This window comes from Rhodnius prolixus, unplaced genomic scaffold (assembly GCF_049639745.1).
Source record: "Rhodnius prolixus isolate KJV_2025 unplaced genomic scaffold, Rpr scaffold_14, whole genome shotgun sequence".
Classification (NCBI taxonomy): domain Eukaryota; kingdom Metazoa; phylum Arthropoda; class Insecta; order Hemiptera; family Reduviidae; genus Rhodnius; species Rhodnius prolixus.
Genome location: NW_027411594.1, coordinates 5774831 through 5799310, shown reverse-complemented (window position 1 = coordinate 5799310; position 24480 = coordinate 5774831). Strand labels below are relative to the sequence as shown.

The 24480-nt window shown below is 35.5% G+C and overlaps 1 protein-coding gene across 5 annotated transcripts in view; it reads right to left on the bottom strand.

The window, feature by feature from the left end:
• LOC141451748 (secretin receptor-like) overlaps window positions 1-24480 on the bottom strand; it is a 169691-nt gene that overhangs the window by 119360 nt on the left and 25851 nt on the right. For all 5 annotated transcript variants that reach the window (XM_074123381.1, XM_074123379.1, XM_074123383.1 and 2 more), the window contains exon 2: window positions 11652-11713. In XM_074123381.1, coding sequence (XP_073979482.1) covers window positions 11652-11663 — 12 coding nt within the window. In that variant the 5' untranslated portion in view covers window positions 11664-11713. The remainder of the gene's footprint in view (window positions 1-11651; window positions 11714-24480) is intronic.

Sequence of the window (24480 nt, the reverse complement as noted above, 5' to 3'; positions counted from 1 at the left end):
TTGGAAAATAATTTTCCCAGAGATGTTTCTTATTACGTAGAACACTTATAAAGCGTGGAGAGCTTTCCATCTGAAAACCTATTCCAGAATAACGGACCATTAAAAGAGTAAAACATTAAAAGAGTTATGAAAATTTGAACAAATACAGGAAAATACCAACTTTTCCTCGATAGTTTTTTTTAGTTTACAAGAGAAAACTATAGCTAACAGACCTAGTTTATGACTGTTAGACTAACTTCCTGAGAACGTGTGGTCCAGCCCCCTCCACTATTGGTATAAAATCAAAATTTTTTTGTTCCAAGCATTTCCTTCTGGCTGTTCAATAGAAAATTTTTTATTGACCCCCATAAAAAACCCTTTTTCTTTTTAACTGGAAAATTTTTGTCCATAAATAAAGATTACTCTTTCGGAGTTGGCAAAAAAGGAGCACGTATTATTTGTGGCTAAAGTTTGCGGAAGTTATTGTCAATAAAATGAATCTTACTTCCCTCTGTTTTCTTACTGCATTTGGAGAGATGAACTATATATTTGGCCTTAATTAAAATAATGACAGTAGTAAAAATTTATGTATTTACTGCAGTAATTTTCAACTATAAATTTTATCAAGGCCACGTAAATAAGGCAAATCGATTACCTCTCTGATAAGAAGATTTATCACGAGAAAGTGATATATTGGCGAAACAATTAACCTTGCACAGGAAATGAACATTTTGTGGCCACCTGAGAGCGTATTTACGTAAATGATTTTCTAACTTGTTCACATCCGCTCAGGAAGCAAGAATTTTTTGGTCCTCCCAAAACGAACAACAAAAATCTAGTTTGAACAACTACTACCACTTCCTGTTTAATTCAATTCTCCGACTTTGTAAACATAACCTAACCAAATTACACTTCCGGTAAATGGTACTTCCGGCAGAAGGATTTTTGATAGCTACGATTCGGTTAGAACCCCCCCCCCCCCACTGGTGAGTCTCTTACACTCCTGGTGAATCACACTTGACTGATGCGCAATTTGAAATCATCGTTACTTCCGACAGTCTGTGTTGTGAGACATCAATTCCAGCCGTTCTTAGATACTTTTTGGTATTTTTAATTTTGATAAAGAAACAAAAGGAAAAGTTTATTACATACGATAAGAAAATGCGCAATATGACCAAAAAATTAAAATTAACTTAATGGCTCTGCGTCATGTAAAACATATGTTACGTCAAAATATGCTAGTTTGGCTAGTTCTATCTAATGCCTAGTTAAATTATAAAATTCAAAAAAATTGCCTAAAATACTAGTTACTCTTCGTCTATTATTCGATTTGAATTGAACATAAAGCGGGTTAATAATTAGGCCTTTTATTAATGCCCAGCTCACAGGAAACACCCGCTAAATGAGGAATAAAACACATCCTCTCTATCCGCATTGAGTAACCAAGTCGGTTCAAAAAGATGAACAAGAAGGTTACATCAAAGTAAGTAGTATACGATTACTTTTATACGTGACAAGTCAATCCATGATTGGTTCAATGTAATATAAAGTGAAAGAAACTGTACGGTAGGCATAAGTCTGAAACAATTACTCACAAATTAACTGAGCAATGTAGCCTTACGTGGGATCTTTCTAGTCCTGAAACGTCCTACCAAACGCGGTTCCACCGAGTGGAATAGCAAAGGTGCAAAAGAAGTAGCTCAAATTACTTACTTCACCAACATGAAGATGTGTAGTAAGTAGATAGATTGACAAAAAAAATAGACTAACACTTGTACAGGTTACATCGTAATGAGGTAAAAAATAAATTGAATATGAGTGTAGGATAGTCTTATATAAGTCTAGTGAGTCGTTAACCTTGTTAAATGTAAGAGTAAGATAGTACTATATAAGTCTAGTGAGTCGTCAACATGGTTAAATATGAGTGTAAGATATTCCTATATAATTCTAGTGAGTCGTCAACATAGTTGCTTGTGAGTGTTAGATAGTCCTATATAAAGTCTAGTGAGTCGTCAACATAGTTAAATTGTGTCTAAGATAGTCCTATATAAGTTTAAAGAGTCTCCAAGATAGTTAAATGTGAGTGTAAGGAGGTCCTATATAAGTCTAGTGAGTCGTCAACACGGCTATATACGAGTATGAGTGTAGGATAGTCCTATATAAGTCTAGTGAATAGTCAACATAGTTAAATATGTGTCTAAGAAAGTCCTATATCAGTTTAGTCAGTCTTCAAGATAGTTAAATGTAAATGTAGAAATTGCATTTATGTTTACAGAAATTGCCACTAGAGTTCTCCACCGGATGGAGTATAAAGTAAGCTTATAGCCTATTTAATGGCGGCTATCTAGCCCATTCCTATTTTATCTATTTCACGATTAAACAATATAAATTCTCAACTTTTTCTGTTTCTGTTAACGATAATTGTGTAAACCTTGAAGTATTATTCCAAAAGCAATATTATTTATCGTATTTTTAAAGGAATTTTTTTTTTTCCTTAAATCGAAAGTTTATCAAATACCTATGGGAGAAATGTTGAAAATCAATTTTTAAATTAATTATTTCATTGAAATTATTGAGTTTAAAGTAGTGGCCAATCACAACGCAGTATAGTTACAGACTGTGGGCGGGTCTAGCCCACCTCTGTTGTAGTCACGCCCCGTCCAATGCGAACGAGTCATGGCTGGGCCAAAGCAGTATTAACAATGGTGCTTCCATACCTTTCACTTATTTCTCTAAATCTTTTCTAATTTTCTAATATTTTATTAACTTTTTATTGTAATTTTAGAAATAATATTAATGTTACATAGTTATTGAGATAAAATGCTAACAAATTATTCGGAAAAAAAAAATTATTCTCAATTTTCAAGACATTTTTCCTTAAGTTAAGACCTGTCCTTCAGATCAGACTTTTAATTCCGGAGAGCGACTCCTGGGTAAAGCTCCTCAGGCCTTGGTTTTTCCTCCCCCGAGGAAGTAACATCCTTAGCCATTTGATGGTACTTAGCCAAAACATCAAATTTGTGAATTATTCGTTTTGGTAATTTATAAAAAAACTACTTTTTCTTACTCAAAAAATTTTAAAATGGGTATTTCCGCTAAGAACCCTAAACCCAAAATGAAGAAGACCCCAATTCTTCTTTCTTCCTTCGAGAAATAAGTGAAAAATTAGTCAAAATAAAAACCTTTTAACATAAATACTTAAAGCTCGAATATTTAGCATTTACGTCATACAGATTAACCGGATACGACTAAAATAAAAGGGACAGGTTAAAAATATACATGTAGGTCAAACAGTTACAATGCTACTGTCATTTCCGTATCCCTGACCAATTATACGAATCCACCCTTGGTGCTAATTCAATTATGATCGTCTATTTTCCATAAATAGAACCTTAACTTCACTATCATAGTTCGGGAAACTGTAATAACAAATATTTGAAAAGTTTTTCTCCAGCAAACTAACCACTTAGAAACTCTGTGCTTCACGAGCTGTTTCATTATTAAGACAAAAAAAATATTGAACGGGATTCTTCCTTCTAAAGGACTTGAACCCACTTTTTGCGCAATCCAACGTTCCTATATCTAACAAATTTAGAGAAACTTTCAGCAAGGTCTCCTCTTTTCCAGCTGAAAGCCAATACTAGTCTCTTTCTCTCTCTTACACACACATTTCTAAATCGCTACTAAAAACTTTTATATTACTTTCGGCTAGCTAAAGAAAAGCAGAAGTATGACGATCATTTCCAATTTTTCTACATGGAGTTTTTACTGGTGAAATCAAGTTTTGAAAATCCCACGAGAATAAAAATAAAAATGAAGAAAATGTCAAGAGTTAGAAGAACTTAGAGAAGGGAAAAGAGTCATAGGGATGCTCAATCCAGGGCTATAGAATTAGAGTATTTCCCAAAGCACCTAATTTATAAGGCTATATTTGAAAGTATTGGAGGAGTATACGGAGCAGAAACCTGGACATCTAAATAAAAAAGAAAGAAATAGATTGGGTATCCAACCGAAATGGACTACTGGGAGGAGGTCAGCAGGTAGATCCAGAAGGGGGTGGGAAAGAAATGCGGACATTAGAACAGTTTTGAATGTCCAACAAAATATCCTTCAATCCTTTCGAGCTTAAGCAGGCTAAAATGGGTTGGAGCATTTGTTAAGGGATGGGAGAAGAGAGAATCCCAAAGTATGAGATGACGGTTGAGGGAAGAAGAAGAAGGGGAAGACCTAGGACCAGGTGGAAAGACTTAGTATTATAATCCCTGGTGGGATACGGTTTGACAGAGCCCGATGGAAGGATCGGCTCGGACAGTGGGTTGAGCGGAATCTACCACGTGGAGAAATAAAACCTCTCGCGGCATAATAAAAATATATCAAGACTGAAACTGGCATTTATTTTTTCATCCTATTGAATCTATGAATCAGGCACCAAAAATAACGAATAGTAATGAATAATAATAATAATGTCATTCTATTTTTCTTCCATCGTAGCATACGTTTATTTGTATTCCTTATCGATTGAGGACTTTCATTCATTATCAGAGGTAGATTACGATTAAGAGTCAGCAATGCGGAAACATTATGTTGAAATCGAAATCTCTACCCCCAAAATACGTGAAAGTTCCACTTCCGATCTAAATATATCGATAAAAATGTAATTGTTTTTAGTTGTTTTTTTTCTTGCTACGAAAATACCGGAAGCGACAATGGAGTTAAAAAGAAACAGTTACAGTATAATTCTATTCACACACACATGCACACTAAAGGGATTTCAAAATAAGTTTCCGCTTTTTAAAGGCAACTTTGAAAATAAGGTGAGAGAAATTTATTGACAAAAAAAAAAGAAATCTCAGAAATAGTGGGCTAATAGCTTTATGGAGTCATAAAACCATAAGCACGTACCATTTCCTTCCCCCACCCAAAAAAATTAAAAAGAAAAAAGTATACTTGCCATAAAAATATTGTTCTTTATGAAATACGTTCTACTCGTATTGTATAAACTACAATACGTTTGCGATAAAAGTCTAACTTTTGTGTGTACATGAATGCGACAACCAACTTAATTTCCGTTCCCGCTGGTTCATGATAGGTAAAAGCCTCAAAAATGTTGTGCTTTACTTGCAGTTATTGTAGATCAATAAAATGATGCACCACTGAGATCAAATTAGAACCCCAATTATTTGCTACAAAATGTGTCTTTAAAAAATTAAGTTAGGTGTAAAAACGACTACTTTTACTTAAATTAGAAATTATAATATTTTAATCTAAAAATATTCTTTTAATAAAGAATTACGCATAACTGCATAACTATACTGAATGCAGAATGCAGTAACAAAGATGTCTGCGAAGAGCACTGAGTACGTCAAACTTTTTTTTAAAGAGAGTTTAAATAATATATGTACATCTGCATTACATTTATAAGCATTGCCTTAACTGTGAGGCGGGGGAATAAGACAGTACAGCATTTCCGTTTTGATAACAACACACACCAAAGTAAACTACAAAGGAAAAATTTGATTTAATCTTGATGTAGATGTACCAGGTAGAAGAAGAACTCTTGTGACAGCATCCTCATAAATAATGCACCATCTAATCTTGTGAATAGAGTATTAGCCAAGCTTCTATGGTATTCTCTCTCACTCTCTCTCTGTCTGTCTGTGGGGAGTTTCCGACCCACCTGTCAGCGCACACAAACCCAGAGACTCAAGGAGAGCTCATGAGGCGGCTGAAGAACCGTTGAATCTTCTTCATTATCCTTAAGTAAACCCATCCTTCCAACATCTTATATTTACAGAATTAACTTAGGAGATACACTAATATAGAGTAGAGTAAAAAGTTCTAAGTATCAGATTTTCCTTCAAAATTATGGTTCTTTTAAAAAAAGTATCTCGCAAAATAAATTTAATGTGGTTAAAGTAGACCATACGGAAGTTGGAAGCAGTTTTGCGTAACGTTTTACCGAACACAACTCACGGCACTACCCAACGAGGATTATGGCGCGGAGGAGATCTTCCCAAATCGTAGAATAGAAGAATTCACATAAGAAAACGGGTGCATGGGTCTGTCAGTCATTATTTCTGCACCCACCGTAAATAAAAACAAAAAAATAAAATTGAAGAAAATTAAAAATTGGATCTTATATTTATCTCTGTCAACCGAGGAAATCCACAATAATGTTTTGGTCAAAATCGCTCCAGCGGAAGTGCCGCCTTTTACTAGGTAGATATCGCAGCTTTTATTACATTTTCTAAAACCGCTACCAACGATTTTCTTTAATTCCATAAAAGTGTATTTTTAGAACTGATTTTTGTATTAAAACTTAATTCTAAAAGAAAAAAAAAAAAATTAATCACCTAATAACGCCTACAAAAATACAGCTATAGAGGTGCAATTATACACGATTCTAGAGGTAAACTAGTACTATAATTGGGCATAGTTCCGAAGAGTTAACACCAATATAACAGAAGATAAACCGATTTAAAATTTGAAGCACTTGCAAAACTCCCAAACTTTATCACCTTAAATCTCCTTAATAATTATTGATAGAAAGCTGCAATTATGCACAATTGTAGAGGTAAACTAGTACTATAATTGTGCATAGTTCCGCAGGGTTATCATCAATAGAACAGAAGATAAAGGGATTTAAAATTTGAAGCACTTGCAAAACTCCCAAACTTTATCACCTTAAATCTCCTTAAGAAATATTGATAGAAAGCTGCAATTATGCACAATTGTAGAGGTAAACTAGCGCTGAAATTGTGTATATTTCCGCAGAGTTAACACCAATAGAACAGGAGACAAAGCGATATAAAATTTAAAGGACTTGCAAAACTCCCAAACTTTATCACCTTAAATCTCCTTAAGAAATATTGATAGAAAGCTGCAATTATGCACAATTGTAGAGGTAAACTAGCGCTGAAATTGTGTATATTTCCGCAGAGTTAACACCAATAGAACAGGAGACAAAGCGATATAAAATTTAAAGGACTTGCAAAACTCCCAAACTTTATCACCTTAAATCTCCTTAAGAAATACTGATAGAAAGCTGCAATTATGCACAATTGTAGAGGTAAACTAGTACTATAATTCTGCATAGTTCCGCAGTGTTAACTCCAATAGAACAGGAGATAAAGCGATTTAAAATTTGAAGCACTTGCAAAACTCCCAAAACTTTATCACCTTAAATCTCCTTAAGATATATTGATAGAAAGCTGCAATTATGCACAATTGTAGAGGTAAACTAGTACTATAATTGTGCATAGTTCCGCAGTGTTAACTCCAATAGAACAGGAGATAAAGCGATTTAAAATTTGAAGCACTTGCAAAACTCCCAAAACTTTATCACCTTAAATCTCCTTAAGAAATATTGATAGAAAGCTGCAATTATACACGATTGTAGAAGTAAACTAGTACTATAATTCTGCATAGTTCCGCAGAGTTAACACCAATAGAACAGTAGATAAAGAGATTTAAAATTTGAAGCACTTGCAAAACTCCTAAACTTTATCACCTTAAATCTCCTTAAGAAATATTGTTAGAAAGCTGCAATTATACACGATTGTAGAGGTAAACTAGTACTATAATTCTGCATAGTTCCGCAGAGTTAACACCAATAGAACAGGAGATAAAGAGATTTAAAATTTGAAGTACTTGCAAAACTCCATAACTTTATCACCTTAAATCTCCTTAAGAAATATTGATAGAAAGCTGCAATTATACACGATTGTAGAGGTAAACTAGTACTATAATTCTGCATAGTTCCGCAGAGTTAACACCAATAAAATAGGAGATAAAGCGATTTAAAATTTGAAGCACTTGCAAAACGCGACGCTTCGGGGCTGCGGATTGATTTGAAAATTTGAGTTCGTATCTAGAGCTTAGTAGTAAGAGAAAGTCATGCGGGTGTTCAAGTCTCGTGTTCTTTTTCTTTTTTAAATAAAATTTCTCCTGTGATGATATTATTTGTTTTAATTTTTTTTTTGTTTTCCAATTAATACCAGTGACCAAAATAATGCCCAATATAATAACTATATCATTTTTCATAAAGACCTTTGTATAAATACTTTGTGGGCGTAAACAGTGGGCACCCATTACTGAACCCTCATAAAGTTACACAGGAAATGGTGTTTTGTAATTATTCTGGTTTAAGGTAAAAAGATAGGTTTTTTGATGGATTATTATTTAAACAACAAAATAACTTTTGGTTGTTTTAGTTCGATAATAAAATAGAGAAAAACAGTAATTTTAATAATTTTCCCACATAACGTACAATGGGTATACAGCGGTTGAAGAATAAGAAAAGTAAGTGCCTAGTTTCTGGAAAATCCCTAAAAACTGTGGGAGGGGGTGATTGAAAAACCCTTTTCTTGATCCTCTCCCATGCAGAGAGTCCCCGGGTTCGAGGCTGCCTTTTAAAGCATTTTTCTCACTGATGGATAAAATGTTTTCTGTAACGAGACAACATTTCCTGCAATAAAAGGAAAATGCTTCAGCCGCCAACAACTGGTTGCAGACGGAAAACTTAAATTGCATAGACATTTAGTTTTTTAAAATTGTGTTTTACGACAAAATCGTTATTTTAGTTTTTTTTGGAAGGTGCGGGGCCCAACTTTCATTAAACTTTGCTTTAATTATTTGCAACTATTATTGGCAAGATTATCTCGGGAAAAATTTATTTTAAGGGCAATTCCGGAAAAGAGTTTGATTGGGAACAGGCTAAGCCCATTTATAGTCATTTAAGTTTTATTGTAAGAACAGTTTATACCAAGTAGGGCTTCAACATTGTAGGTACAATCTCCCAAATTTAAATTAATAGGTTGTGATTCTTTCCCATTTTCTTTTAACTTTAGACACACACATTGTACTCTCATGGTGATGGTAGATCACTTAGTTGCGACACTTCCACGATGTAGGGCCCTACTGGGAGAAGAGAGATTGGTTAGGGAGATTTCCTCTAAAGGGCAATTTGAATAAAATGTAGGGTTTTTTTTGGGCGCCAGACATTATTAAGAAGAGCCGAAATGTGTTGCTGAAATTCCAGAACTAATGGAACATTCCACTACACCAGAAATAGCCACTTTAGCTGAAAAGGGTTTATTTACTTCCTTAAGAGATTTTTCTTAAAAATAATTTTTCCACTTCCGCTGCAAGCAGTGTTTAGTCTACAACTTTTCTATTGATAATCTTTCCTAGGAGAATCCGATTAAAAAAGGGATTTTAGGGAGAGCGGATAGCCTAATTCTTCTCTCTAAAGAGAAGAATTTCTATATAATGAACGACTCTCTGTGGGTTTTTTTGTAATACAATTCCGGATTAAATAGGAAATTACAATACTAACGGAAGCATCACAATTAGTTGGGTGATTTTTTTTTTACTTTTCTGATTTTCTTTAAAAATTTTCTCTCAACTGCATATATCTAGATCAAAAGTTTTGATAGGTCAACAATTCGAGCTATGTAGTAATTAGAAAGTCGAAGACCTCAAAACATGTACTTCCGGAGAAGCCAAAATTTCGAAACTTTCTTATTAATTATATTACTTCTCTTAACAAGAATTATGGCTTAAAAAAAAGACGAAAACCTTATAGAAAATAGCAGCAAAGCTGATTTAATTTCTAAAAAGTGAAAATCAAATAATGTAATTAGTCATAGCTTTAATGTTAGGGAAAATTTGTTTTTAGACGTCACGGGGGAAACTGTGACGTCAGACTTTCCTCTAACCTACCAGTTGGCTTAGATTAATTAATTAGGTTTAAAAAAAAAGAAAAAAAGCTTGTTAATAAATTTCTCATTCCATTTTGTTTTTCTTTTTTGCATTATATGATTGGTTAATGTATTTGAACGTTCCCCCACTTCGGTCCACTAAAGATTTCAATGTGTTGTTCGATTGATCGTAATACGACAGATCGATAAGAAAATTGTTTGCATTAATAGAAATCATTACAATTAAGTCTAAAAAATTCTCGAAACCTGGTTCCGAAAATGGAAAATAAAAATTAATGAACAAAAATCAGTGCACATTACGTTTACTTTACGACAATCTGCGAGTCCACCAGTTCAATTGAACGGGGTAACGATTCCTCCAGCTGATGTACGATACTTAGGACTGTACATTGACAAGAGAGACTCACGTGGAACCCACATACTCGACTGAAACGACAAGACGTGAACAGACGATTACTAGACTACTTGACCGCAGATCCAAACTCGAATCACAAACTGACAATTTACAAGACACTGTTAAGACCCATATGGTCATACGGAGCAGAAGTGTGGGGCTCAACCAAAACCTTGCAAACTCCTAAACATCTGCAGACACTACATTCTAAAATCTTACGGAAAATCCTGAATGCTCCATACTACATTTCTAACCTTACCATACCACACTGGACCTTCACATCCCTTTTGTTATTGATCTAATAAAGTCTGGCTACCGCAACTTTCAAGCGGTAGATTTATTATTTCCGCAGGGGAAGGCTCTGCGGGACACTTTGTTGGCCCAGAGCCCTATTTTGGGGTCTCCAAGTGTCTTAAAACTGCGGCCATTAATCTATGGATGCAGACTAGGTCTCAGGAGTTGGTGGCTTGCCACCACAGGGCAGAGGCAGGCGAAAGAGTTCATAACGGGCTATTCGCCAAGGTTGACTGCACAATAATCCGTCAAGGCCGCGTGGGGCTATAAGGATAATTGTAGGCGGCCTATTAACTGGGCCAATGCAGGCTCAGAAAACACATGCATCGCATGGGCCTGGCAGAAGATAGCCTCTGTAGGTTCTGTCAGGAAGAGGAGGAAACAGCACTGCACGTGTTGTGTCAGTGTGAGGGGCTCGTATGGCTAAGGATGTTACTTCTCGGGGAGGAAAACCCAAGGCCTGAGGAGCTTTACCCAAGAGTCGCTCTCTAGAATTAAGAGTCTGATCAAACGGACGGGTTCTGGAGTAGGGGAGCCACAATAGATCCAAAGGGGTCGCAGTGGCGTAGGCCTTAAGGGCCGCCCTATTAGAATCTCATCTTACCGCAACTTTCACAGCCTCCTAGCTGTCCATTCTAATCCTCTTGTATAACAACTCTCCTCTCCTCAATTTTCCCAGACAATCCTCCTCGTCGATTGAGAGGAATTAGGTTTCACCCCATGTCGTAATAATTCTTAAAGCTCAATTCCTGAACTTACTTGCAACGAGCTTTAAAAAAGTTACAAGTTTAATTCCGTGAAAAGACCATATAACGTTTTAGGTTAACCAGCGTATCTACCAGTAATAAAATTTCCCCCAGCTGACAAATCTATACTATAACCCAAAGACCGTTATACTCGTACACTGTTAACCCAAATCCCACTGCTCAACCACTGGGATCTGTTAATCATGACGATATACGAAGCTGCTGATCTAACCGGTTGGAACATGTACAAACTTGTAAATTTTTGTTTGATTTTGTACAGAACTTGTAATCGCTCTATACCGAGATGGAGTTAGAAGAAGAACATTATATAAAGAGATATATTTTTTTGACAAATTCCATGATTTCGTAGACTTTGGATGGAAGTATTATTATTTAGGATAATCCTAGGCTTATACCACCACCACCACACACACGTATGTATGACGCACCTCCTGGGGACTTAGGCTTAACGAGCTAGTGCCACATTAATATTAATTTTAAGTACTTTGTACTCACTTTAATATCCATCTGGTGAACTCAACCGTTATCAATATCCATAGAGCGTCCTGAAGCGACACCTGTGGCAACAAAATGAATACAATTTACATTTATTTACTTTTTACTGAAATAATTATCACAATTTACAAAAAATAAAAATATAATTATAATCGATATTTTTATCAGTTTTGGAGGTGGAAGGGCGACCCGACGTCTTCTCGGCCATCTTGGAAAAACGCTTGAACCACTCAAAAACTTGCGCACGTGATTAAAATTCATCACCATAAAGTTCTTTTAATAAAAGATGAAGTTTCAGTAGCGGTTTTAGCCCAGTTTCATGAGAAATTTTACGACAATTCGTTGCTCTACATGTGTAGTATAATGTTTTCGGGCAAAACGAAACTAACACCTCTTCTTACATAAACGACGGTTCCGGTCAGACAGATTTCTCTGTCAAAAAGACGTGAGACGCTGCAATCGAAAGAGAAGGCTTTACGCTGCACAGCTGTCGGACGTTAGGATTTGGCGCATGCATAGTTGTTCTGTAGCAGCATCAGCCTAGTTATTTAATAGCCACACCTCGTAGAAAATAATTGGAATGATCGGAAGGTCCTATGTAAAGAGAAATGATAAAAAAAAACAAATTTTTTAGAACGTTCTTCCGTTATTCGTCTAGCCTAGACGTTTGCGAGAGCATTTTATCCAGTTGTGCTCTCATTTTCTTAATCTTTATTAATAGCAGTTTAATGCTAAGTCCATACATTTAAAAGGAAATGGAACTTCAGGGAAAAGCCCAAAACTCCCCTCCCCCAGCAAAAAGTGCCTTTAATCGAATTTTTCCGGGAAAATATTTTCAAAATATCCACGCACAATAAGTGTACAAAATTTACAAGGAAATCATACGAGCTGTTTTGGAGGAAATTTTCAAAAAAAAACCAACAAAAAAAAACTGAAAAATCGATTCTATATTGTGGCACTACTTCCTGTCTTGGCTGAATTTTGTCTTTATTATCGGGCTTTGGCTGGGGGGGGGGGGTACCCTAAGCCATGAAGAAATTTGAACTTCCTGCGACTTTTAGCTGATGAGATATACGCACCCGCAACGTAGACAGATTGACAAAAACTTTGACGTAATAAATTTTTTTTTTTTTTGGTGAGGGGGGAATTATGGGATCCCAAAAAGGTGTATTTCCGGTTGTGTACCATTCGAAATAAAAAATCTAGTGAAAAAAATTGGGCAGAATATTTTGTATTTTATTTTATTTATTTATTTTTTTGGACTAGCCAAATAATTCGCAACATAGACTCCAAAAGAATCATTAATTACTTTCTCAAATATCATTCGAAATTCAGTTTGAAACTTTGTTTAAACCATATTTCACCCTTCCCTTTATAAATGCGGCAAAACAAAAGTCAAAAAAAAAACCACCAAATTGTTAGCTCGCATTATCCAATTTAGCTTTAAGTGATCCAAATTGGTAGCGCCTCTACGACGCTCGTACACCCTATGGGCTCATCTTTCACATGTACATCTAATCATTTTAAATATATAAATCAATTTAATAAATGTTCGTTCTATATTTTATACTAGAAAACAAGGTCATGAACTCTGCCGAGTATAAATACTATAGAAAATGAAACACTGATAAATTAGCTACAGTATTACAATCTTCAATAATGTGATATGCAAAATGAAAACAAAACTTATCTTATATTTAATTAATATTTCAGTTTATAAAGTGACATATTTTCTTTTGTTATTTACAAATAACATGTGAGACTACATACGAGGGTCGTTTGAAAAGTCCGTGCAAAGTCAGAGAGATAACACCACTGGCGCGTATCGAGGTTATGTTTAGTTAGTAGCATCTCTTGGAAGAACACACACCAAGTTTCAGCCAGATCGGTCTATTTCTTTGTGTTTGGCATTCGTTTGAATCGAGGAAGTCGAGTGATTTTCAAAAAATGGACGAAAAAGAATTTCGTGTGTTGATTAAACACTACTTTATGAAAGGCAAAACGCCTCAGGAGACTAAAGAGAAGCTTGAAAAACATTATGGTGACTCTGCACCTTCGATTAGAACAGTTTATAAGTGGTTTCAAAATTTTCGGAGTGGCCATATGGGCACAAGTGACGCTGAACGTTCTGGACGCCCTGTTCGAGGTTACTACTCCAGAAATCATTGATAAAATCCATGATATGGTGATGGATGACAGAAGAGTGAAGGTGCGTGAGATTGCTAGTGCTGTGGGCATCTCGAATGAACGGGTACATAATATTTTGCATCAACATTTGGACATGACAAAGCTATGCGCAAGATGGGTGCCGCGATTGCTCACGCTTGACCCAAAAACGAAATCGTGTGAAGTGTTGCAAGGACGGTTTGCAGCTGTTCCAGAAGAATCCGCAGGACTTTAAGCGTCGTTTCGTCACTGTGGATGAAACATGGATACATCACTATACTCCTGAGACCAAAGAACAATCTAAACAATGGGTTACCAAGGGGGAATCTGCGCCAAAAAAGGCGAAGACCGTTCCTTCGGCCGGAAAGATTGTGGCGACTGTCTTTTGGGATTCGCAAGGAATAATCCTCATCGACTATCTGGAAAAGGGTAAAACTATTACAGGTGCATATTATTCATCGTTATTGGACCGTTTGAAAACCGAGCTGCAAGAAAAACGACCACGATTGGCCCGCAAAAAAGTCCTTTTCCATCACGACAACGCACCAGCTCACACCTCAGCAGTTGTGGTCGCAAAATTAATGGAAATAGGGTTCCAACTCGTTTCAAATCCCCCCTATTCTCCAGACTTGGCTCCCTCGGACTACTATTTGTTCCCCAATATGAAATGGCTGGCGGGAAAAAGATTTTATTCAAACGAGGAGGTGATTGCAGAAACGAATGGCTATTTTTCAGACTTGGACAAATCCTATTATTCGGAAGGGATCAACAAACTAGAGCAGCGTTGGACAAAGTGTATAAGCCTAAAAGGAGACTATGTTGAAAAATAAAAAAGGTCTACCCCAAAAAATTAAGTAGTTTTTATTTTTGCACGGACTTTTCAAACGACCCTCGTACATACCTACACGATACGCCGTGGTAAAGGCCCCGAACGGTTATATACACGTAAATAAGTGAAAAGATTAAATAAATAACAAAATAATTTAAAAAAATTATTAAAATACTCGTACACAACCATTTGTTTGCCGGAAGTCTTCGATGAAATAAGGAAAACAAACAAGCGCGGTCGGATCATTCTTCATCAAGACAATGCCAGCTGTCCACACATCTCGTCTAACAACCGACTATTTGAGTACTCAAAAAATCTAATTAATGGGTCATCCGCCGTACAGTCCTGATTTGGCACCAAATGACTTCTTTTTGTTTCCGAACGTCAAGAATAAATTACGTGGACAACGGTTTTCGTCGGCAGAAGAAGCCGTTGATGCATTCAAAAACCATGTTTTGAAGGTGTCTCAAGCGGAATGGAAAAAATGCTTTGACAAGTGGTTCGAACGCATGCAGAAGTGTATAGATCATAAAGGAGAATATTTTGAAAAACAATAAAGTCATTTTCAATGACAAATTACTGTTTTTTTTTATTATTATTAGGCTCAAATTGTAAATAGTGCCCCACTGTAAAAAGCAGTGATTCTTAACCACTGTTACCACTGTGTTGTGTGCCGCGAAAGTTTTGAAGTGTGCCGCCAAATTTTAGAAATGCATACAATAAAAATTATGACGCTTTATTTTTTTATTACGAGTAAAGTTTAAATTAAAGAAAAATACTTGTTTTTTGTAGTACAGTAAAAGCTCTTTATTCGCGGGGAATATGTTCCATAAATATGCCGCGAATACAGAAACCGTGAATACGGAATGGTAATTTACATAGGATTATAGGGGATACGTTCCTAGCTGACAAAATAAAAAAAAACAAATATATAAAAAAATCAATTTAATTGAAGTTTTTGAACATTTTGATTAATTATCTTAAGGCTTAGGCAATGGTTTGAAGAATTTTGTAATTTTCTCTTGCTTGGCAGTTTTTAAAAGCCTTTGTTTGCAGTCAAAGTTTGAACTTGCCACTACAACTACCATCAGGTTCTTTAAAATGAGCGTAAAGATACTTTGCCTTCTCCCGGACCATTGGACCACTCAGGGGCACCCTTTTTTGATTGCGGTCTTCGATCCATAATGACAACGCCACTTCCATTTTTTCTATTGCTGGATCACGAACAATTGCTTTCATTCTGTGCGTTTACATTCTCAAAATCACCGATCGCGGCGAAGGCGGCTTATGTCAAAGTCCTCGGCGATATCATTTAACAACATACTTTAGGCAAAGTTGTAATAAGATCTATTTTACTTTTTTTATTAGTCCATTTGACGGCATTTACAAAGGATATTGGGTTGGATACCTATTGGAATCCTTTTATTATAGAAAAAGACAAAGTTAGAGTCGGCTACTGTTTAAATTTGAATCACGGAGGATTTAAAACAATATTTCAGACTTGAATTCGTCTAACCGAAATATTCGTGAGCACAAATAACACACAGTTAATAACAAGTAGATTATTCAACAATTATTCATTTCTCTATTGTAATTTAATTTTACTTACAGTAAAATACTGGAATAATTAGCTGTCCTAAAAGTATGCAATACTTATTTATTTTATATTACATAACATATATATAACATTGTGAGAAGAACAGCTACATTGAGAGTGTGATTGAAGAAAACTATATTATTTTCTATAAAGCCAGATAATTATTACCTATTATTATAAACGTTTGACTACTACATAAAGTAACAATTACTTTAATCGAAGAATGAACTTAAACAGACGATTTTTATTAAAAATAAAATAATCGAAATCATTGATGTATGTTGGTGTAAGCATTTTTTTAAAAAAGTTTTTAAATTTTGTAGCCTCGTAATTTTTTTTATTTTTTATAACGTTTTCTTTTTAACCTGTAATTAATAGTTTGATTATTATAGATTAATAGATATTACAGTCAATCTACAGTGCTACTTGAACAAATTTTTTGTAGATGAAAATGGCCAGCATAAGGTTCTGTGACATCTAATAAATTCTAAAAAATGTGAAGGAAAAGTTAATGCAGCAAAATTACTTAAATTATATCAACTAAGCTTGAATGAAATGTTGGGTACTTGCTGATTTGTGTACCTTTTGGCGTTTAATCAACCCTTATACTTAACTTTTTAAACTGTAAGTTTTTGTTAAGGAGATTTTTGTACCTTTTGGATAGATTTTCATTTTTGTCTATTTTGCTAAGTTACATATCTGCTTTACTGTTTTTTTTAAATTTGGAATAAGCAATTCTAACATTATAACCTGATAAGGTGTTAAGTAGGAACCGTAACTACCACTGGAGAGATCTTTTTAAAGAATGATTATAGTTGCGGTCCCCAAACCATCCTCAATAACAATTTTTTTGAGAAAGCCTTTTTATATAAAATAGGAAGGTATTTGTACGTAAAAAGCAAATTTAAACTGCGATTTCAGACCTTCCTTTTAAGAGGAGTAAGAAAAATAAACGGGCGATTACAGTACTTCTCCCTAAAAGGCAAAGAGGCAAAGATTTTGAATCGAACGACAATTCATTAATGTAAATAGGTTCACCCATTGATAATTTTAACGATTTCAGTACTTCCTCTTAGTAGGTGTAAGAGCATGATGGCACTTCACAGCCATGTAGAGGAGCTTTAATCACTTCTTCGTGCTAAATTTTATCAAAATCGGACAAAGCGTTATAGAAATATTGGTAATAATAGTTTTAGAAACGGCCTTACTTGGGTGGGGCAAACTCCCCTCCATATGAGGCGTAGCGACGAGACTTTTAAAGCGCAAATCTGTACAAAATTTCGATTCGAATGACACTTCATTCATGAAAATCAGTTCACTTGTCGATAATTTGAAACGATTGCTATACTTCCCCTTAACTAGTGTAAGAGCAGGTCGCCGCTTTAACGTTACGTAGGGGAGCCCTAACTCTATCATCCTACCAAATTTTATCAAAATCGGGCTAAGATTTACAGAGTAATTAGTAATAATAATTTTGAAGGGGGCCTTACATAAAGGGGGCTAACTCCTCTCTAATTCGGTGTACAGCGTCGAGACCCCCAAAAGGCACATCTACATAAAATTCCGAATCGAATGTCATCTCATTCATGAAAATCGGTTCTCGCGTTTAGGCGCTACGTAGTTTACAAAAAAGGTAACAACAACAACAAGAAGAAGAAGAAGAAGAAGAACAACAACAATTTCTGAAAATGCCGTTTTTGCTCATTTTCGGCAACTTTTTTCTCAAAATCTATTAGGTCTGGGGGGTTGCAAAAAAAATTACAGTTATAAAGGAGGGTTTGCCCTATATTTTAAAGAAAATTTGGGAATTTTATCTTTTATAGAAAAAGAGAAAAAAATTGTCAAAGTTGGGTGTTTTTTAACGTTACGCTTTTTCGTGCACTTTTTGACGATCAATCCTTATACAACTGTCCTACCGGACAGTTTTAATCATAGTGTACTTCCGCGAATATAGGAATTGGGTCGCATTTTTTTAATCCGCGAATAGTGAAAACGCGAATGAAGGAAGCGCGAATAAGGAGCTTTTACTGTACAATATTATTTTATTTTATATTGAAAATAAACAAACTATTTTGCACAGTGCATTATGGATAAGTAAAATACTTTTAAACTAAACTTATTGTTAGTGTACCACCAAATTTTGGAATTGTTTAAAAGTGTGCCGCCGCAACAAAAGAAAACAAAAAAGATTGAGAATCCCTGATCTAAAATAGTATTACATTCACCTCAACATCTCAAATCAAAAGTGATCTCTACATTTTAACTTTATTTTCTGAACATAATTTTCTTTTATAATTTTACTAAGAAGGTGAAAGAAGAAAGTGCTTTTCCACAACAACAACAACAAGCTTTTTCCATTGAGAAAATTTTATCTCACTGAGTGTTTAATATTCAATTATGCCAAAATATCTTTATCATGTCAGCTTCTTCATTACTAGTGCTTTTTACAAAGCCAAAGTCATTTGCCATTCTTAGGCAGTAGATGAATATCTAAAGAGAGAGGAGAGAGAGAGAGGAGAGAGAGAGAGACCAATTAAAACCCTGGAAATCAGAATCCTAAAGGTGGAGAAATTCTCTTATTTCTTGCTGCCAAAGCTTTTTGCTTGGCAATAAGATGGTGAAAAAAGGAAAAGTAGGAGCAGCAGGAGAGGGTACGAGCGTTGAGGATGTTGATAAACACAAGCTTAAACCCATCAGATGGAAAAGAGAGCTTAAGCTTACTCCAGCTCCTGTTCAGAACAAAAAAAAAAAAAAAACTTTCAAAGAAAAGTATGAAAAATGATGAGGTAAACCGAACAAAATAAAGCTTTTAAGCCTCCTTAACTTGTATAGAAACCGGCTTCCATACACCATAATCGGCGGCTTCCATACACACCATAATCGGATGGGTTATAAGACTTTTTCAATTTATGTTTTCCTTCCCTTTTTTGTCAATACGAATGGAAAGAAAAACAAATACAAATTCTCCTTATTTACTTTTGATCGAATTACTACATTTTACTGTAACCCCCACCCAACAGTGTGCATGGCATGCACAATTTCCGCCCTAAATATTCAAATTAAATTGCTTTAATAATAATACACAGGACGATGAAATTAATAACCTGTTACGCCACTTCACAGGACAGCCCTTTCCAAAAATAATTGCCCCTCCAAAAAAATTTAAACTTAGAAAAATAAATCTGTACTTATTTAAGAGATTAAGCAGCGCCATTTTCAAGAAAATCTCAAAAACCAAAAAAAGAAATTGGACTACCCATTAAGTAATACTTAATTCCGGTTGAGTAGTTTTCTTATATCTCAAAATTTTAGCTACTCTAACTTTTTACTTAAAAGTAGAACTGTACATTGCCCAAAAATGACACGTTAGAGGACAAAACTACACAGCTCTTCACTTAAATTTTCGGGGAAAATTGTTTCTGATTAAAAGTTGTACGTTTGTATTTTTAAATTTACTACACGACATTTCGTGTAAAGAGGCATTTCCGGTCATTTGGTTTTCTACAAATTTAGTACTAATCGGCATGTCCCACTTCGGGGGGACGGATTGTGCCGTGGGCTACCACTATCAAGTATCTTGGGAGTATTACTGGATCATGGGGCTGACATTTATCCCCCACATAAAGGACCAGAGTCAATAAAAGGTAAGGCAGCCATTCGGGTTCTATTCCCGCTGTTCTGCAGGGACTCTAAACTGTCTCCAGAGAGAATAAACTCCTCCTGTACAAGGTAGTGGTTAGGCCCATGTTACTTTATGTTTGTCCCTCCTGGAGTCTGACATGTCGATCCAATAACCGCCTTGCTGCAGATCATACAAAATAAATTTTCTCAGGCTTGTGACAACTTCCCCCCCGCTACAGACCGTATTATAGACTTACACTCTAACACCAACATGGACTATGTAGAACACTATATCAAGTACCTCGCTACTGGTTTCTTCAGTAAGTGTGAATCAAGTCACAACCACCTATGCAGGCAAATAGGGAACTATAGTTTGGACACGGTGCGCAGGCACACAGGAGAGTTAAGGACTCCCTGAAGTGAAACTTTCCTGAGGGTTTTTCATTGTTTTTTCTCCTCATTTTTTACTTTTATTTTTTATTTTGTAACAATTTATGTAATTAGCTGGAGGTTATAGTATTTATACTGGAACTCCTTATGTACATATGTATATACTTTCAATTATTAAATAAATTTTTATATATCTATCTAAATTTAGTACTTTTCTTATCCCCCTTATTATATTAAATTAGGCTCATTTAATATAGTTTTGACTTTTCATTCCTCTTTTAGTTTCAGTAAGTTTCAGCAACTTACTACATGTCGTCATCATGCTAATACGTATAATTAAGCTGCACCCCTTATTTGTACATCATTTTGTCTGTGAATTTCCGGAAGATATGTTTTTTAAACGACGTTTAAGGGAGGGGGTGGATTCATATATGCGATTTGCAGCAGAAAATTAAGTAATAAAAAAAAACATGCAGGCACCGATGGACGTTCGAAAGATCAGATGGAAATGAAACGGAATAACTAGGAAGACAATGAGCGTATGGGTTAGTTCAGGTAAATGGGGCTTTATCAGATCAGAAGAAGCTCGATATCTGAAATTCTGCAGACTAGAACTGAAAGGAGCAACCAAGCGAGAAAAGACTGAAAATTGGTTCCTGATAAGGGCGGTGAAGGACAAGAAATGGTAAGTGACGCCTGACAAAAGAAAAGAAAACAGATTCTTTAGGCGGTAGCGTTTCTGAGAGGACCAATGGGGCAACGGAAACACGAATCTATATTGTTTTTAATGAATTACTTACCAAAAATATGGATATGAAAACGCAGACTATCGACACCAAATTAGAACGGAAGATATCGACTCTATAAATATCTCCATACAGTAGACCAACAGATACAAGAAACATAAACCCAGTTTGCATTATAAGTGAATTACAGCCTTTACTATATTTATGCCCTACAGATCGACAGTATAAATAAATACTTCTGAAACCAATTTGTAATAAATTTCAGGTTATATATATATATATTTACCGTTAGCATAATAAATCATGGTTTTTAATTCTTTAATGGTAGTAAAGACCTATTTTTTTTGGTGGGTTTTACGTCCAACAACCTAATTAGGTGACGTGAACGGAGGAGACTAGCAAACATACTTTGCTATAAATTTCTTTTATTAACCATTAAATAAAATCCAAAGTTTAGACTAGAAATCGAACCTACTAAACCAAAAATACATCTTAGCTTTGCGGGTCTAGCCTATAACCGCTCGGCTAATGGGGCGCCTTACAAGATTAAAACCATTAAATAATATCCAAGGTTTAGACTAGAAATCGAACCCACTAAACCAACAATACATCTTAGCATTGCGGGTCTAGCCTATAACCGCTCGGCTACCGCGGCGCCTAATGAGAGAAAATGTCCATTTATTCCGAAACTTTTGTTTGGGACTACAGTGGCTTCCGGTTTTAAGGTTTAGAAAATTTTTCATTTTGGCGTTTTTCCCAGTTCCCCCCCCCGGGGTTTTCATAAAAGCCAGAAACAGTGGTTTTCCTTTCTTTCTGAAATCTCCCTATATAGCCTGAACAGACACCAGGAGTTAGGGAACAGAATGTACCCTATTGAAAAGGCCATTTTGAGATAGACAGCATTGCACCCAAAAGTCGTTATCCTGACTCGTAGTGGCTCCCACTCAAAACTCATCCACCAAGCCTCAGCGAGGGTCCAGCTTTGGATCAGAGTGCTCACTTGGGACCAGAGAATGGCATAGTCCTTGGTTAACACGCAAATAAACAATACTAAATGTGCTAATTCCAGCTTTAAAGAATAGAACAAATCAGATTTCCATCTCCATGTGAATCCCCCCCCCTTCGAACGACCAAAAAGTTTGCTGACCAGTTAAAACTCTGACCAGACAAAAGAAACTTTGATAAAGGGTAGGCTAAAAAAGAGTAGAAAAGAGAGAAGTGAAACAAAAGGCTGTGTTTATTTATTCAACAGTAAAAGGAAGAATTGCGGGAATAAAGCAAACAAAATAACTCGACTAGTCAGCGAGGACGGAAACTGTCTGAGATCCTACAATTTATTACTTACGTAGTATCAACTATAATTTAGAAAGCACTAAAGCGCTAAAACGCCAGGGCGGCTCCAAAAAGGGAAGAAAAGAAAAAAAAAGTACGATAATTTTAGAATCGTTTCTCTACCTCAGCTGGTATAAACTACTTTAGCCGCCCATATTTATGAAACGTAATAAATTTAGGCGCGCCTCAGATGTACGTCAACAATCAAACAAATAACTGACGTGAACAATAACACGACTTTTTCTTGCCCCAGATTACGTAATTAAATTGTCCATCAACTTTTACAGCAATATGGATCATATTTCTTTCATCTAATGTTATTTGGTAAACTCGGTACAACTTTAGAAGTAATTAAGTACAAATAAATAATAATAGAAATTTATTTCAAATTCAAAAACCCTATACCAACTGTGGACAAAGTACGCTACCTTGGACTGCACCTAGACAAACGGTCGACATGGAATCCCCATACTAGACTGAAAAGACAAGAAACTAACCAACGCTACAAAACTTTTCGCAAGACTACTTGACAAAGATCGAAATTTAATCTACATAACAAAAGACTCTTATATCTACTGTTACTGCGACCCATTTGGTCATACGGTATCGAAGTATGGGGGATCGACTAAGCAGGCATTACAGACCAAAAATACAACGAAAACTTCTTAACGCTCCGTTCTATGTATCTAACCTCACTCTATCCATAATGACCTCAAAATCCCTTTCACTACAGGTTCTTGCTAACACTCGTTTTCTTAAAATTTCATTCCACTCTACAGCAGCTCACCCCTAACCCTCTCATAGAACACCTATCTTCCTCCATATTACCAGGGAAATCCTCTAAGGAGATTGGAGAGAAGATGGCCTCGTGATCTACTCTTATCGTGAGAGCAAAGCACGTTACTGGAGTGGCACCACTGGGTGCCTTCTCCACTCATGATATTCTTTTATTTCTTTTTTCTTTCAACATATTTGCTTGTTGCAACAACTGTTGCAGTGGTAAATTGCAATAAAAGATTAAAAAAATTCATCTAAGTGGCCATTTAATTTTTTAAAATGTTTTAGTGTTGTTGCCAACAGATACTAAAAAAAAAACAAAGATCTAATTTTAGAAAATGCATGAAAAGTGACTTTAGACTAAGTGACTTTAGATCTTAACACCAGCAATTGGCGCTAATAACCAAAATGGCTGCTTAACTACACAAAAGATAAACTCAATTTTCTTTTTCTCGTTTCCCAATAAAGCAAACAATATTCCTAAATTTTTCTGCTTCTCGATTATAATATAAATTATGTTAAAAGGAAGTAGAGGGTGATCGGTTTTAGAGACGTCATATTGTTCAAGTTACTAAGGGACATCAAGGGATTGGGACAACAAACTGAACGAACGAGTGAAGGAAAATATAGACACGGAAATGGCTGAAGGCGCTAGACCCACCATTTTATTTGGCCAAAGTCGTAATAGGTTCTTCCGATCATTCCAAGTTTTTATTAACTTTGAAAACTTGGTTAAACCTTTTTAAATTCTCTAACTTCCGGTGATTTTTTTTTGTTTTTGTTTTTGGAGAATCTTTTTGCACACACATACATACACCTAGCACAGATAGACACACTCACCAACAAAGAGAGAGGAACAGAGAGACCAATTTGTTGTAAATTTTTTTTTTTTCGGCTACTTAGTCATTCAAAACGGATATGGTCGGTGATAAAATCTTGACAATTACGATTGCAATACTTACTCTTACCTGGTATAAGAGGAAGTAAAAAAGCTGTAAATTCCCAATTTTACGCAAGAAATGCGAAGAAGACAACGTCAACACACTTGCTTTTCATTTACCACCTTAAATTGGTTACTTTTCCGCAAAATATGAAAGATTTTCTTTTCAGTTTTCTGCCTTTTCCATGCACTAATTAGCTCTCTCCCATTTTTTAGACACCCGCACACGATATACGTGGAGAAAGAGAGGTAGCTACGCGGATAAGTGAGTGAGTTATCACTAAAAATCATTTCATCCTATCTACGGCGTCCTCTAAAACAAGCATTTCTGGTACATACAAAATCAATCCCGACTATTGATTCTGCCATAAAAACTTACTTTTACAACCTTTTTATAGAAACTAGAGGATACTTCGTCAGCTAAATATAAC